At 39.4% G+C, this 17,400-nt stretch overlaps 1 protein-coding gene across 1 annotated transcript in view; it reads left to right on the forward strand.

Moving 5' to 3' along the window:
• Positions 1 to 17,400, forward strand: part of polr3b (polymerase (RNA) III (DNA directed) polypeptide B) — a 99,485-nt gene that overhangs the window by 26,179 nt on the left and 55,906 nt on the right. The window contains 6 exon segments of the mRNA XM_062043083.1: positions 4,074 to 4,196; positions 7,540 to 7,656; positions 7,727 to 7,861; positions 11,668 to 11,829; positions 16,180 to 16,380; positions 16,447 to 16,609. Coding sequence (XP_061899067.1) covers positions 4,074 to 4,196; positions 7,540 to 7,656; positions 7,727 to 7,861; positions 11,668 to 11,829; positions 16,180 to 16,380; positions 16,447 to 16,609 — 901 coding nt within the window.

Genomic DNA, 17,400 nt, shown 5'->3' on the forward strand with positions numbered 1-17,400 from the left:
TCTGCCGATATTATCGGCCGATAAATGCGTTAAAATGTAATATCGGAAATTATCGGTATCGTTTTTTTTATTATCAGTATCGTTTTTTTAATATATTTTTTTATTTTTATTTGTTTTATTAAATCCACATAAAAAACACAAGATACACTTACAATTAGTGCACCAACCCAAAAAAACTCCCTCCCCCATTTACACTCATTCACACACATTCACACAAAAGGGTTGTTTCTTTCTGTTATTAATATTCTGGTTCCTTCATTATATATCAATATATATCAATACAGTCTGCAAGGGATACAGTCCGTAAGCACACATGATTGTGCGTGCTGCTGCTCCACTAATAATACTAACCTTTAACAGTTAATTTGACAAATTTTCATTAATTACTAGTTTCTATGTAACTGTTTTTATATTGTTTTACTTTCTTTTTTATTCAAGAAAATGTTTTTAATTTAATTATCTTATTTTATTTGATTCATTTTTTTAAAAAGTACCTTATCTTCACCATACCTGGTTGTCCAAATTAGGCATAATAATGTGTTAATTCCACGACTGTATATATCGGTCGATATCGGTATCGGTTGATATCGGTAATTAAAGAGTTGGACAATATCGGCATATCGGATATCGGCAAAAAGCCATTATCGGACATCCCTACTTCAAAGGGTATTCTATTGCACTTTTCCCAATGTCCCAGTTTTTAAATGTATCCCACTCACCACGGTGGTGGAAGAGCGGAATGAAGTAGCATTCCCATGAATATTTCTTAGTAATTGTGCGCGGTTGAAATTGTTACAATGAAATGTCAGTAATGGCAGCTGGCGTCATTATTAACTACTCTGCCCTCCCAGGACAAATCTCGCGTCTCAGTTTGAGTGTTTTTCCGGGCTCAGGTCATTATTATCCCAAAGAGGCACTTTTGTGTGTTTGCGTTTGCTCCTCTCCGTCCCGCCTGACTCCTCTTGGATTTGGCGGCATTCCAAAAGTACCTCGGCTCCGCTGCGGGACGAGCGCATCCATTTCCCACAGCTTGGCATTTCCATAAGCAAATGTCAGGACTCCATGCATACACACAGCCACCTGGTTCACCTCTTGTCCAACAATGTGATTGCAAGATGTCTCTTGTGTACTCACGTCCACAAAGAGGTCTTGTCTACACGACTGCTCTGTTTTATTTTCACTTTCAAATCAATCTGTAAATGGTATTTATTAGAGATGTCCGATAATATCTGCCTGCCGATATTATCGGCCGATATATGCGTTAAAATGTAATATCGGAAATTATCGGTATCGGGTTTTTTATTATCTGTATCGTTTTTTTTTGTTTTTTTTTGTTTTTTTTGTTTTTTTTTTAATTAAATCAACATAAAAAACACAAGATACACACACCAACCCAAAAAACCTCCCTCACCCATTTACACTCATTCACACAAAAGGGTTGTTTCTTTCTGTTATTAATATTCTGGTTCCTACATTATATATCAATATATATCAATACAGTCTGCAAGGGATACAGTCCGTAAGCACACATGATTTTGCGTGCTGCTGGTCCACTAATAGTACTAACCTTTAACAGTTAATTTTACTCATTTTCATTCATTACTAGTTTCTATGTAACTGTTTTTATATTGTTGTACTTTCTTTTTTACTCAAGAAAATGTTTTTAATTTATTTATCTTTTTTTACTAATTTTTTTAAAAAGTACCTTATCTTCACCTTACCTGGTTGTCCAAATTAGGCATAATAATGTGTTAATTCCACGACTGCATATATCGGTTGATATCGGTATCGGTTGATATCGGTATCGGTAATTAAAGAGTTGGACAATATCGGAATATCGGATATCGGCAAAAAGCCATTATCGGACATCCCTAGTATTTATTCATTTAATACCTTAGGGAAAAAAATGCCCCTGCCAATGAAGCAAGTCAAAATTGTCTCTGTAAGATTTCTTGAAATAATACATTATATTTAAGCTTTAAACATTTAAAAATTATTTTTGAAATGAGCAATTCAAGCTTTTTATTGACTATCCTTACTAGTATTGTGAAGTTTTTTGTGTTATGACAAACTTGTGGTGCTCAAAAGTACAATTGTATTTTTTTCCTCAGAAGATCTATTGCCTAAAAACAAGTTCTTATGTCGCACTGAAAAATAACTTTTCACCGGATTGTGACTTGTATTAAAAGAGCCATAGTTAGAGTGTCCGCCCTGAGATCGGTAGGTCGTGAGTTCAAACCCCGGCCGAGTCATACCAAAGACTATAAAAATGGGACCCATTACCTCCCTGCTTGACACTCAGCATCAAGGGTTGGAATTGGGGGTTAAATCACCAAAAATGATTCCCGGGCGCGGCCACCGCTGCTGGTCACTGCTCCCCTCACCTCTCAGGGGGTGATCAAGGGTGATGGGCAATCATTGGTACTTTAACTTTAACTTATATGTAATAATTTAATGTCAAGTCATCATTAAATGGCCCTGATATGTCAAAATTAGATTTACAGCCCCGAAATGTTATTATTTTCATTTCTATGTCCCGCCCTCCATTGTTTGACCAATTAAAAAGTCTGTGATTGTCGCATCCAGGTTGCCAGTTACGCAGCGCCCTCTTCATCTGGCTACTGCCACTGGTAAAGTTACTAAACATGTCAGAACTTAGTAAATCTAAACGGTGTCGTTACGATTCTCAACTTATTCATGACAAAGCCAGGAACAAAACCAGGATTTGTATCGGGGATGCCTTTGAAAGATGGAGACCATTGAAGGCGGAGAAGATTTTTTTCATTTGACGCCAAACTTGCTAATTTCCTTTTACGTTTTCTTATTACTTGTAATAAATGGACATTTGGTATGTAAACTACATTGTCCAATACAGTCTATGATCCTGTCTAACAAAGCTAGTATGTTCTTGCAACGAATACATAGTATTCTAGCCCGGTCAATGACACATGGACATATAGGCTAACGGGGGAAATACCGTATTTTTCGGAGTATAAGTCGCTTCGGAGTATAAGGTAGTGTTTCCCACACATTCATTTATTTGTGGCGGCCCGCCACGAAATAATTACGACCGCCACAAATTTAAAAACTTTTTTTTTTTAATTGTTGTTTTTTTGTCCTGTCCAGCTTCTCAGGCAAATCATATAGTTGATGTAGATGCCCATATAGGCTGTTCAGATTTACTTTACAAAAGAGAAGTGTAGGATACTTCTCTTGTTGCCTTACTTGTATTTGACCACTACTGTTTTCTGTTTATTTGTTACTGACTGTGGCAGGACACCTCTGCCTCTGTTTTACTTTATGTTGCTGGTAAATAATATGGTTGTAGTAGTAGGCTAAAGTTAAATTATTTAGTATGCACTAATTAAAGGGGCAGAGCTTTAAGAGACATTTTAGCTTTTATATTTTATAAGATATATTTTTTGTAAGAACCACAATTAATAAATATATTTCAGTGAATAACTTATTGTTCAAATCTGTATATAAATATGTACATAAAGTGTTGTAATTATATTGTAAAATGGATGGATGGATGGACGTTTAAAACAAAACGGTTATTATTAATTAGTAAGTAAACATTTTTTGAGCCTTTTTAGAGAAAATCATATTGTAGTAAATTATGCAAATTACTGAATGATGTCATGGTGACCACGCCCCCACCGCCACAGGTATCTTGACACTGTATAAGCCGCACCGGCCGAAAATGCATAATAAAGAAGGAAAAAAACATATATAAGTCGCACTGGAGTATAAGTCGCATTTTTTGGGGAAATTTATTTGATAAAAAAGAATAGACATTTGAAAGGCAATTTAAAATAAATATAGAATAGTGAACAACAGGCTGAAAAAGTGTACGTTATATGAGGCATAAATAACCAACTGAGAACGTAAAGTTTAGTATTGTTTTTTGATTAGCATTATTATTATTATTATTATTATTATTTATTTATTATTTATTTAGCATAACAGCATCTTGTTGAATCTTTTTGATTGCAATTATTTTGTATGGTAGTGCAGTATGAGTACCGTATACCACAGCAGTAAGGTGCTTGTTAAAAGTGCACTTTACACAGGGTATGGGTGTGGAGAGTGACCAGGAGATTGTGCAGATGATCGGCACAGAGGAGCACGTCATGGCCAGCTTTGCCCCGAGCCTGGAGGAGTGCCAAAAAGCCCAAATCTTCACACAAACTCAGGTACAACACCGCTCACTGCTAAATAAAAATATGTATTGATAACCAGCCATGTCTCCTAGGTGAGTGGTCTATAAGTATAATGAACTGCACTTGTTTGGAATTTTTCCTATCAATAACAATCTCTATGGAAGACAAGAACACATGTTTTTCTTTTTTTTTAATGCATTCTAAATAGTAAATAAATGCGATGAAAAGTCAGCCTACAATGGAGCTTATGGGAGGCGCTCTAGTCTGCCTATAAAGTCCTTAAAAAACATCCAAACACCAAGGTGTTGCATACGTGCTGTAAGTATATATGTAATGTAGTGACAGGCACATATATCCATTCATCCATTTTCTACAGTTTGGAGCCTATCCCAGCTGCATTCGGGCGGAAGGCGGGTTACACCCTGGACAAGTGTCCACCTCATTGCAGGGCCAACACAAACAGACAACATTCAAACTCACACTAGGGCTAATTAAGTGTTGCCAATCAACTTATCCCCAGTTAAAGTTAAAAAGTTAAAGTACCAATGATTGTCACACACACACTAGGTGTGGTGAAATTTGTCCTCTGCATTTGACCCATCCCCCTTGATCACCCCCTGGGAGGTGAGGGGAGCAGTGGGCAGCAGCGGTGCCGCGCCCGGGAATCATTTTTGGTGATTTAACCCCCAATTCCAACCCTTGATGCTGAGTGCCAAGCAGGGAGGTAATGGGTCCCATTTTTGTAGTCTTTGGTATGACTCGGCCGGGGTTTGAACTCACAACCTACCGATCTCAGGGCGGACACTCTAACCCAGGGGTCACCAACCTTTTTGAAACCAAGAGCTACTTCTTGGGTACTGATTAATGCGAAGGGCTACCTGTTTGATACACACTTAAATAAATTGCCAGAAATAGCCAATTTGCTCAATTTACCTTTAACTCTGTTATTATTAATAATTAATGATATTTACACTTAATTGAACAGTTTAAAAGAGGAGAAAACACGAAAAAAATGACAATTACATTTTGAAACATAGTTTATCTTCAATTTAACTCTTTAAAATTCAAAATTCAACAGAAAAAAAAAGACAAAAACTTAAAAAAAGAATTTATGGAACATCATTGGTAATTTTTCCTGATTAAGATTAATTTTAGAATTTTGATTACATGTTTTAAATAGGTTAAAATCCAGTCTACACTTTGTTAGAATATATAACAAATTCGACCAAGCTATATTTCTAACAAAGACAAATCATTATTTCTTCTAGATTTTCCAGAACAAAAATTTTAAAATAAATTCAAAATACTTTGAAATAAGATTTAAATTTGATTCTACAGATTTTCTAGATTTGCCAGAATAATTTTTTTGAATTCTAATCATAATAAGTTTGAAGAAATATTTCACAAATACTCTTCGTCGAAAAAACAGAAGCTAAAATTAAGAATTAAATTAAAATGTATTTATTATTCTTTACAATTAAAAAAAAAAAATTACTTGAACATTGATTTAAATTGTCAGGAAAGAAGAAGAAGAAATTTAAAAGGTAAAAAGGTTTTTTTGTTTAAAAATCCTAAAATCATTTTTAAGGTTGTATTTTTTCTCTAAAATTGTCTTTCTGAAAGTTATAAGAAGCAAAGTAAAAAAATTAATGAATTTATTTAAACAAGTGAAGACCAAGTCTTTAAAATATTTTCTTGGATTTTCAAATTCTTTTTGAGTTTTGTCTCTCTTAGAATTAAAAATGTCGGGCAAAGCGAGACCAGATTGCTAGTAAATAAATAACATTTAAAAAATAGAGGCAGCTCACTGGTAAGTGCTGCTATTTGAGCTATTTTTAGAACAGGCCAGAGGGCTACTCATCTGGTCCTTACGGGCTACCTGGTGCCCGCGGGCACCGCGTTGGTGACCCCTGCTCTAACCACTAGGCCACTGAGTAGAATAGGTGCATGTCTTTGGAGGTTGGAGGAAGCCAGAGTATCCGGTGCTTCTCAAATAATGGGGCGAGCCGTCCTGTAGGGCAGTGGTCCCCAACCACCGGGCGGCGGCCCGGTACCAGTCCGTGGATCAATTAAGAAATTAAAAAAATATATATATTTTTTTTTTTTATTAAATCAACATTAAAAAACACAAGATACACTTACAATTAGTGCACTAACCCAAAAAACCTCCCTCCCCAATTTACACTCATTCGCACAAAAGGGTTGTTTCTTTCTGTTAATAATATTTCTGGTTCCTACATTATATATAAATATATGTCAATACAGTCTGCAGGGATACAGTCCGTAAGCACACATGATTGTATTTATTTATGACAAAAAAAACAAACAAAAAAAAACATGTTTTTTTTTAGCCTTTTTACTAATTAATTACAGATTACTCTATGGCAGGGGTAGGGAACCTATGGCTCTAGAGCCAGATGTGGCTCTTTTGATGACTGCATCTGGCTCCCAGATAAATCTTAGCTGACATTGCTTAACACGATAAGTAATGAATATTTCAGCTGGTAATCACAGTGTCAAATATATCGTTCAAAATATAAAACATTCTCGTGCATTTTAATCCATCCATCCGTTTTCTACCGCACCTGTTCAAGAAGTCGCATTAATGGTAAGAAGTATTTTATTTATTATTGGTTAGCTTCAGAATAACAATGTTATTAAAAATAATAAGAGACTTATTATACTCTAAAAATGTTGGTCTTACTTACAAATGCACGCATCTAGTTGTATTCAGTGTTAAAAAATATTATATGGCTCTCACGGAAATACATTTTAAAATATTTGGCTTTCATGGCTCTCTCAGCCAAAAAGGTTCCCGACCCCTGCTCTATGGTGTCTCATTCAACCCCTCCAACATCCCAACATTGTTTTACCCTACAATTAATAATCATGATTTTGATAAAAATAATTGTGATTATAATTTTGGCAATGATCCAGCATCCATATTAGGATGTGTCAGTCACAGCTTCTAAAAAGCAACGTTATGGCATTCAGATGCCCAAACAGGAAATACTTGTCTTTGTCTAAGACATAATAAGTCATATTTTTTTGTTTTTGTTTGCGTTTTTTTTTTTTTGAAGATTATGTTGTTAAGAGGATCTGCCGTTGCATTAATGTGGCGTCCTAGCAACCGGCTGCTGTTGCTGCCACGACCGTGTCTTTTCACAATATTCATTGTGTCATTCATTGTGTGCTGCACAATGAGGCCTACATCTATATCATGAAAGGCAGATAAGGCTTAAAGAGCTTATCAGATTATTACGAGCAATTTGTCTACATCAAATTAAGCCAGTATGTATTCTTCAACTTTAATCGGGATGTGTGCTCGAGCACAATCCTGGCGGTGGCTTTTCAGGTGCTCTTTTGTTGTGCTCAGGCCCTGAGGTATCTTGGCAATAAGGTCCGCAGGCAGCGTATGTGGGGAGGACCCAAGAAGACCAAGATGGAGGAGGCCAGGGAACTGCTGGCGTCACTCATTCTCACACACGTGCCCGTACGTAAACTCATTTTTTGCTGAAGTGGCGACAGGACAATACTGTAACCATGTCATGACCGATCCCCAGGTCAAAGAGTTTAACTTCAGGGCCAAGTGTATTTACCTGGCTGTGATGGTGCGCAGAGTGATCCTGGCTCAAGGGAACAACAAGGTGGACGACCGGGATTACTATGGCAACAAACGTCTAGAGTTAGCCGGACAGGTAAGCTTGGCGTTAATTGTCACGCTGTCTAAAAAAAATTGCGAAGAGCCAATACAAATAAGTCTTACATGTAGGGATGATGTTTGTTAAGAAATTATCAATTTCGATGCCATTATCGAATCCTCTTATCGAACCGATTCCTTATCGAATCCAGATAGGTTGTTGTGTATGGAAAAAAACACACAATACTTGGTTTTACAAAAGCTCACTTTTATTTTTTAAGAAAAAAATAAATATTGACCGATGTTACCCCGCAAGAAAATGTTAATAAAATAAATAGATATAGACTGTTAGTGCCCCTTTAAGTGGGCCACCTAAGAAAAATACATGCAGGGAAAATCCTGCATTCATTTGTATTGTACAGCACTTTACATTTGAAACAAATCTCAGAGTAATGCTGTTGTTTACTTTTTTCTCCATTACATGTCAGCAAAATACAATTATTAACCTACCGTATTTTTCGGACTATAAGTCGCAGTTTTTTTCATAGTTTGGTGCGAATTATACTCAGGAGCGACTTATAAGTGATATTATTAACACATTTCCGTAAAATATCAAATAATATTATTTAGCTCATTCACATAAGAGACTAGACGTAGAAGATTTCATGGGATTTAGCGATTAGTAGTGACAGATTGTTTGGTAAACGTATAGCATGTTCTATATGTTATAGTTATTTGAATGACTCTTACCATAATATGTTACGTTAACATACCAGGCACGTTCTCAGTTGGTTATTTATGCCTCATATAACGTACACTTATTCAGCCTGTTGTTCACTATTCTTTATTTATTTGAAATTGCCTTTCAAATGTCTATTCTTGGTGTTGGCTTTCATCAAATAAATTTCCCCCAAAATGCGACTTATACTCCAGTGCGACTTATATATGTTTTTTTCCTTCTTTATTATGCATTTTCGGCAGGTGCGATTTATACTCCGGTGCGGCTTATACTCCGAAAAATACAATACTTGTATTCGTCTGTGTTCACCACGTTGAAAAACTTTGTTTTTTATAGTAAAACCGAAATATGCAGTATTTAGTAATTAGAGCCCTAAAAGATAAATAATGCAGGACACCATTGATTTTAATTCTTTAATATTTTTGAGTAATCAGTGAAAAGATAAATAAAATACCACTAAATATATTTGGGATCCAAAAGGTGCCCCACTCATAAAGTGATACATTTTTATTTTTATTTTATTTTTTTACTTTCAACACTTAAGTTACGAGATCAACTTCAGATATATTTGTCGATTTTACGTTTGAACTATTATTTTGTTTGTTTTATGCTCTTTTGTCAAAGAAAACGTTGATGTTTTTATTTGGCAACTACACAATATATGCAATATTTACCACATAAAACATTTTCAAGTGAAATATTTGAAGTAATTGGAGCCTTGAAAATAATTATTTATAACTTGGATTTTTTTTTTCATTATTTTCTTTTTGAGCAATGACAAAAAATAAAGAAAGACAAAAGGAAAAAAAAACAGCCTGCATGGCAGCTTTGTGTCAACATTGCAACTTTTTCTCGTTAGATTTCACCTCATTCCGCTTTTTTTAATGTTCTTTTTTATTTTTTGCAATAGCATTTCCAGAATGGGTGGCGGGCCGGTAAACAATTAGCTGCGGGCCGCAAATGGCCCCCGGGCCGCACTTTGGACACCCCTGCCTTATACACACACCATGATAATACTCCTATGTTAAAGCACATCAAACAGTGCAGCCTGAATGTATCTCTTATGTTTGACTGCCATCTACTGGTCACACTTATCATTACACCATGTACCAAATAAAATTGCTTCGAGGTGAGTAAGCTCAACCACACTTATTCCTTACATCAGTGGTTCTCAACCTTTTTTCAGTGATGTACCCCCTGTGAACATTTTTTTAATTCAAGTACCCCCTAATCAGAGCAAAGCATTTTTGGTTGAAAAAAAGAGATAAAGAAGTAAAATACAGCACTATGTCATCAGTTTCTGATTTATTAAATTGTATAACAAAATATTGCTCATTTGTAGTAGTCTTTCTTGAACTATTTGGGAAAAAAAAGATATAAAAATAACTAAAAACTTGTTGAAAAATAAACAAGTGATTCAATTATAAATAAAGATTTCTACACATAAAAGTAATCATCAACTTAAAGTGCCCTCTTTGGGGATTGTAATAGAGATCCATCTGGATTCATGAATTTAATTCTAAACATTTCTTCACAAAAAAATAAATCTTTAACATCAATATTTATGGAACATGTCCACAAAAAATCTAGCTGTCAACACTGAATATTGCATTGTTGCATTTCTTTTCACAGTTCTTTTTGACATACATTTTAGTGAGAAACCTGAGCTTGTGCTTCACTGAGTTTATGAACTTACATTCATATTTTGTTGAAGTATTATTCAATAGATATATTTATAAAGGATTTTTGAATTGTTGCTATTTTTAGAATATTAAAAAAAAATCTCACGTACCCCTTGGCATACCTTCAAGTACCCCCAGGGGTACGCGTACCCCCATTTGAGAACCACTGCCTTACATTAGGCGCACTGTCGAGTTTTGAAGAAAAAAAAAAGATTTTAAATGCGCCTTATAGTTCGGAAAATACGGTACCTCTGTATTGGCATGTGTTGACAGTGACCATGGAAGAAATGAATTACATTTTAATTGTTTCCTATGGGGAGTCAAAAAATAAACTAGAGGACGACTCGCACTCTGGAAGGGATTATGGTGGGTTCGGTTGTAAAACATCTGACTATAAAAGGCTTTTTGCAGGTTGTTTGTTCGTTTTCAGACTTAGTCAAGTCTTCTAAAGCCGCCAGAGCCCAAATAATGTTATCTCTTTAAAGAGGTCCCAGAATGTCACACGTGCATCAAAACCAAGCCCCGATCGCTCACCTGCATCTTTGTTCCTCCCCGCTTCGTTTAATAAGACTCATTATTTCCCCTTCGCTTTGTTTTTCTCTGTTTCGTTTCCCCCCCAACCCTCCTATTCCAGCCTGGCTTTGTCATGAGGGAGATATGCTGGTGTGCCACCAAAATCCCAAAGCTGTGGAAGCCTGGGGATTTTTTTTTTTTTTTTTTTTTTAGTGCGCTGACAATAGACTCAGCGCCTTGACTGCAGCGATTGAGCTAATCCGCGGCCCCGGCTCTGATAATGTAATTACTGCTGTCTTAAGGCCTTTAATTTCTCCTCCCCACCCGCCCCGACCTGCTCAGTACAAGGAGCAGGAGGTGGGGGAGTCCTCCTTCAATGGGGGCTTACGACGGCAGCAATCTTCTCACTCTCCAATTATGCTTCCCTGACATTCAACTAATTGGCCTGGCTGTGCAAGGCAAGCTCAGTTTTTCTTATTAATTTCCAGCGGCGCTGCCTTGTTTGTTGTGATGTGCATGGTAATGCTCAGGCCAGGTGGCGGGGGATGACAGAGAGGACAGAAACCAGGGTTAAGGTGAATACTCAGTGGCCTAGTGGTTAGAGTGTCCGCCCTGAGATGGGTAGGTTGTGAGTTCAAACACCCGGCCGAGTCATACCAAAGACTATAAAAAAATGGGACCCATTACCTCCCTGCTTGGCACTCAGCATCAAGGGTTGGAATTGGGGGTTAAATCACCAAAATGATTCCCGGGCGCGGCACCGCTGCTGCCCACTGCTCCCCTCACCTCCCAGGGGGTGAACAAGGCGATGGGTCAAATGCAGAGGACAAATTTCACCACACCTAGTGTGTGTGTGACAATCATTGGTACTTTAACTTTAACTTAAATACGAGTGTGAAAAACGTTAGCGCACCTTTGCCTCTTTTGCAGCTCCTGTCTCTGCTCTTTGAAGATCTGTTCAAGAAGTTCAACTCGGAGCTGAAGAAGATCGCCGACCAGATTATTCCCAAGCAGAGAGCGGCCCAGTTCGATGTGGTCAAGCACATGAGGCAGGACCAGATCACCAACGGCATGATCAATGCCATTTCCACGGTGAGTGTGCGTGCGTGTGCGTGTTGAACCCTATCATGGCCACCATGAATTGATTGCGTGGACCCCGACTTAAACAAGTCGAAAAACTTATTCGGGTGTTACCATTTAGGGGTCAATTGTACGGAATATGTACTGAACTGTGCAATCTACTAATAAAAGTTTCAATCAATCAATCAATGGAACTCATTGAGGAATTGAAGAAGTTAAATGTACAGTGGGGCAAAAAAAGTATTTAGTCAGCCACCAATTGTGCAAGTTCCATCCATCCATCTTCTTCCGCTTATCCGAGGTTGGGTCAAGGGGGCAGCAGCCTAAGCAGGGAAGCCCAGACTTCCCTCTCCCCGGCCACTTCGTCCAGCTCTTCCCGGGGGATCCCCAGGCGTTCCCAGGCCAGCCGGAAGACACAGTCTTTCCAACGTGTCCTGGGTCTTCCCCGTGGCCTCCTACCGGTCGGACGTGCCCTAAACACCTCCCTAGGGAGGTGTTCGGGTGGCATCCTGACCAGATGCCCGAACCACCTCATCTGGCTCCTCTCCATGTGGAGGAGCAGCGGCTTTACTCTGAGTTCCCCCCCGGTGACAGATCTTCTCACCTATCTCTTAAGGGAGAGCCCCGCCACCCGGCGGAGGAAACTCATTTCGGCCGCTTGTACCCGTGATCTTGTCCTTTCGGTCATAACCCAAAGCTCATGACCATAGGTGAGGATGGGAACGTAGATCGACCGGTAAATTGAGAGCTTTGCCTTCCGGCTCAGCTCCTTCTTCACCACAACGGACCGATACAGCGTCCGCATTACTGAAGACGCCGCACCGATCCGCCTGTCGATCTCACGATCCACTCTTCCCTCACTCGTGAACAAGACTCCGAGGTACTTGAACTCCTCCACTTGGGGCAAGGTCTCCTCCGCAACCCGGAGATGGCACTCCACCCTTTTCCGGGCGAGAATCATGGACTCTGACTTGGAGGTGCTGATTCTCATCCCAGTCGCTTCACACTCGGCTGCGAACCGATCCAGTGAGAGCTGAAGATGCTGGCCAGATGAAGCCATCAGGACCACATCATCTGCAAAAAGCAGAGACCTAATCCTGCAGCCACCAAACCGGATCCCCTCAACGCCTTGACTGCGCCTAGAAATTTTGTCCATAAAAGTTATGAACCGAATCAGTGACAAAGGGCAGCCTTGGCGGAGTCCAACCCTCACTGGAAACGTGTCCGACTTACTGCCTGCAATGCGGACCAAGCTCTGACACTGATCGTACAGGGAGCGGACCGCCACAATCAGACAGTCCGATACCCCATACTCTCTGAGCACTTCCCACAGGACTTCCCGAGGGACACGGTTGAATGCCTTCTCCAAGTCCACAAAGCACATGTAGACTGGTTGGGCAAACTCCCATGCACCCTCAAGGACCCTGCCGAGAGTATAGAGCTGGTCCACAGTTCAACGACCAGGACGAAAACCACACTGTTCCTCCTGAATCCGAGGTTCGACTATCCGGCGTAGCCTCCTCTCCAGTACACCTGAATAGACCTTACCGGGAAGGCTGAGGAGTGCAATTGTGCAAGTTCTCCCACTTAAAACTACGAGAGGCCTGTAATTTTCATCCTCGCGTAGAAAAGGGGGGTGCAACCAAGCGTATTTCTGTGTCTTTCTCGCCATTTCTGGGTCTAAATTGGCTGTCAAAGTGTACCAACTTGTCGGATGATGTCCTCATCCTTCTACATTACAGGTGAGAAAAATGATTTATGATCTAGAACAGGCCTGGGCAATTATTTTGACTCGGGGACCACATTTAGAGGAAAAAATGTGTCTGGGGGCCCGTATATCTAATTTTAGGAACACTAATACAAAACCTCACAATAATGTCTGATTGAATGCTAAAAACGTTACGACAGACCGCCTTAAAAAACGTAATGGAATTTAAAATTTTTCTAAGAACGATAAAACACTGAATATTGACAAAATATGAAGGTCCCACCCCGTTTCGATCGACATGTTCTACAATCAAGTGAAACGCACCAAAAATGCAACAAACAGTGAAATATGAGCGCGAAGGGTACAAAATAAACCCACCTACAATTTGATATATCTGATACATCACTAAGCTTTAGAACTTTGTTGTGAAAATCTCCTTCCGCGTCTGTGGAAACGCTTCCCGCCCACACTGCTTGGTGCCTCGTCTGAGCTGCTGTGACGTAGATGACCATAGTTACTAATTAGATGACCATAGTAACTAATTAGATGACCGTAGTAACTAATTAGATGACCATAGTAACTGGTACATCATCCATAAGCGCAGATTCCAGCCATTGAAAGACTTAGTATAGTTGAAGACTTACGGTCATTAGGAAACATCACTGCACATCATAATGGCAGCTACACTTTCCATCTTAAAGATCTAAAAAAATGATTTGGGAATGTCCAGCGGGCCAGATTAAAAAGCTTAACGGGCCGCATGTAGCCCCCAGGCCTTAAATTACCCAGGTCTGATCTAGAAAGAACTTTTACAAGCTCCGAGGCGAGAAAGCTGCTCACCAGTCGATGTCAACAAAGCCCCTCCAGCTAGTAATCACGGCGCTGCTATAAATAGTTTGTCTGCGTTAGCGCTTATAATAACAATATCACTAATATTTTATATATAAATTCAGGTCACAAAATGTAAATGGAGTATTGTTGGCGCTTTTTTAATGGTTATTTATTAGGTTTTATGGGCGGGATAGAGGAACTCCCATTGGCTTCATTGTAAGCAGACTTTTATTTACGTTTGAGTTAGAATGCGTCAAAAAAAAAGTACATTTGTTGTGTCTTTCTGTGGCTGTAGGGTTGCACAGTATACCGGTATTAGTATAGTACCGCGAAACCAATGAATCATTTTCGGTACTAACCGTCTCTGAAAAGTACCGGTCCCGCGTCGTCGTCACATCATGACATTGCTGGTTTACCAGCAGAGGAGCATGTTCGGCAGCGCACACACACAGAGTACTTACAAGCAGACACAGTGTGTAGACAGAAAAGGGAGAACAGACGCATTTTGGCTAAAAAAGTAATGATAAAGGTGAAGTTATAACACTGAAACGCCCTCAGGAAGAGGTGCTTTACGACATGGCTAGCTAGCTAGCGGCTACCGTCCATCCACCGTCGGCAGTGTTTTAGCGACTTCTAAATCACTAATCCTGGTCTCCATGGCGACAAATAAAATAAGTTTCTTACAAGTACTATAGTAATATGGTAGTATCACTGGAGGATGAGGAATAGCTAAACATGCTTCACTACACACCGTAGTTCACCGGCATCCCAATGTAAACAAACGCCATTGGTGGATCTACACCTAACATCCACTATAATGATATCAAGTACAGGCACGTATCTAGTGGATACTACTATGATTACGTCGATATTTTTTGGCGTCAACTATATGGGCCAATGATTGCATGGCTGAGTACGGAGGAGACATGTGAGTAAACACTATCACAGGAGCTGTCTGCACCAGGAGGTCATCGGACCATGGCCACCAGGACACTGACACAAAAGTGCCCCCACAAGCTCAGCCGATAACCCCTGAGGCAGATGGCTCATCTAAAGGAACGTTGGAAAATAAAAATAATACAACTTGTAAAATAGTAAGAACCATGTGTAGAGATAAAGAATAAAATTAATTAATAGAATAAATAAATACATTTAAATATGTACAGTAAATAAATAATAAATAAATATAACTAAATAAAATCTGGCATAACTAATAGGATAAAAAGTAAAATAGAAATGACTTAATAATAATAATAATAATAAATAATAATTAATATTAGGTAAAAGCCAAATCAAAAAGGTGAGTCTTAAGCCTGCTCTTAAAAACATGAATGTTCTCTGCAGCCCTGAGGTCCTCCGGCAAGCTGTTCCATAAACGGGGGCCATGATGGTGGAAAGATGCCATCCCGTGACTTTGTGTCCTGATTTGGGGAATAATCAGGAGATGAGTGCGGGGGGATCTCAGGGAAGGTTCATAGGGTAAAAGCAAATCTGAAAGATAAGAAGGCCCAATACCATTAAAAAAAAAACATTTATAAACCATAAGAAGAACCTTAAAATTGATCCTGAAACACACAGGGAGCCAATGCAGAGATTTTAAAACTTGTGTAATGTGAGCCCGCCTTCTGGCCTTCGTCAGGACACGTGCCGCTGAATTTTGTAATAATTGTAAAGGTGCAATAACCTTTTTAGGAAGACCAGAAAGCAGGCGTAACAATAATTGTAATAAAAGCCTGCATTAGTGTCTCCCTGTTGCCCTGAGAGAGAACTGGGGTAACTCTGGCTATATTCTGAATGACACCTGTTGGTGTTGTTCTTGTCAGGGCAACTGGTCCCTGAAGAGATTCAAGATGGATCGTCAGGGGGTGACGCAGGTCCTGTCTCGCCTCTCCTTCATTTCTGCCCTCGGCATGATGACCAGGATCTCCTCCCAGTTCGAGAAGACCAGGAAGGTCAGCGGTCCTCGCTCGCTGCAGCCGTCCCAGTGGGGCATGCTGTGCCCGTCCGACACGCCTGAGGGCGAGGTGAGTTCGGGAGCGTGTGGAGAATACCATGGCGGTGCACAATAACGCCATTTTTCCTCGGCGTAGGCCTGCGGACTGGTGAAGAACTTGGCCCTGATGACGCACATCACCACCGACATGGAGGACAGTCCCATCATCAAGCTGGCCTTCAACCTTGGCGTGGAAGACGTCAACTTGCTGTGCGGAGAGGAGCTGGCCTACCCCAGTGTCTTCCTCGTCTTCCTCAACGGTAAACACTCCCTCACATAGAAATATCATCTCATGCTTTTTTTTTTGTTTGTTTTTGATCGCTCAAAAACAAACACTAATAATCCTCGGTATGTTATTGCTTCGCTCATAAACATGTGAAGCCAAAAGGCAGTTTTTGCATAGGACCAAGAAGCTGATAAGTCATTCAGCGGTATTCTTTAATTACAAAATGCATGTGTGGCCACTGATAAGTGTCACGTGACATTAGCTGCCATAGGATTTAATTAGCTGCTAGCAGCAGGTGTCAAAGCTCTTCAGAGTGTTCAGTGTACACAAAGTCTCCTCTGTTCTGCGGTCTCGCCTGTTTGACGTGATATAAAACACACGCAGGTACTTTGAGAGCGGGGTGTACTTGCCGACTGTGTGCACTTTTTCTTTTCATTTTTCACTTTTTGTCAGAGAAACATCCACATGGACTGCTGTATGACAAGCCTTTGAAGCCCTGATTCAACAATAAAGGGACACATGTATGGTTTTAAAGCAACAATATGTTACAGTGTCTAAGTCATCTAAATGTTACAGTGACTTGTAATGTACAAAACCCAAAACCAGTGAAGTTGGCACGTTGTGTAATTCGTAAATAAAACAATCCAATGATTTGCAAATCCTTTTCAACTTATATTCAATAGAATAGACTGCAAAGACAAGATATTTAATGTTCCAACTGAGAAACAACATTTTTTTTGCAAATAATCATTAACTTAGAATTGAATGGCAGCAACACATTGCAAACATTCTTGCTTGGTGTACAGCTTAAGTTGTTCGACAGTC

The sequence above is a fragment of the Entelurus aequoreus genome, linkage group LG03 (genome assembly GCF_033978785.1).
Source record: "Entelurus aequoreus isolate RoL-2023_Sb linkage group LG03, RoL_Eaeq_v1.1, whole genome shotgun sequence".
Lineage (NCBI taxonomy): Eukaryota > Metazoa > Chordata > Actinopteri > Syngnathiformes > Syngnathidae > Entelurus > Entelurus aequoreus.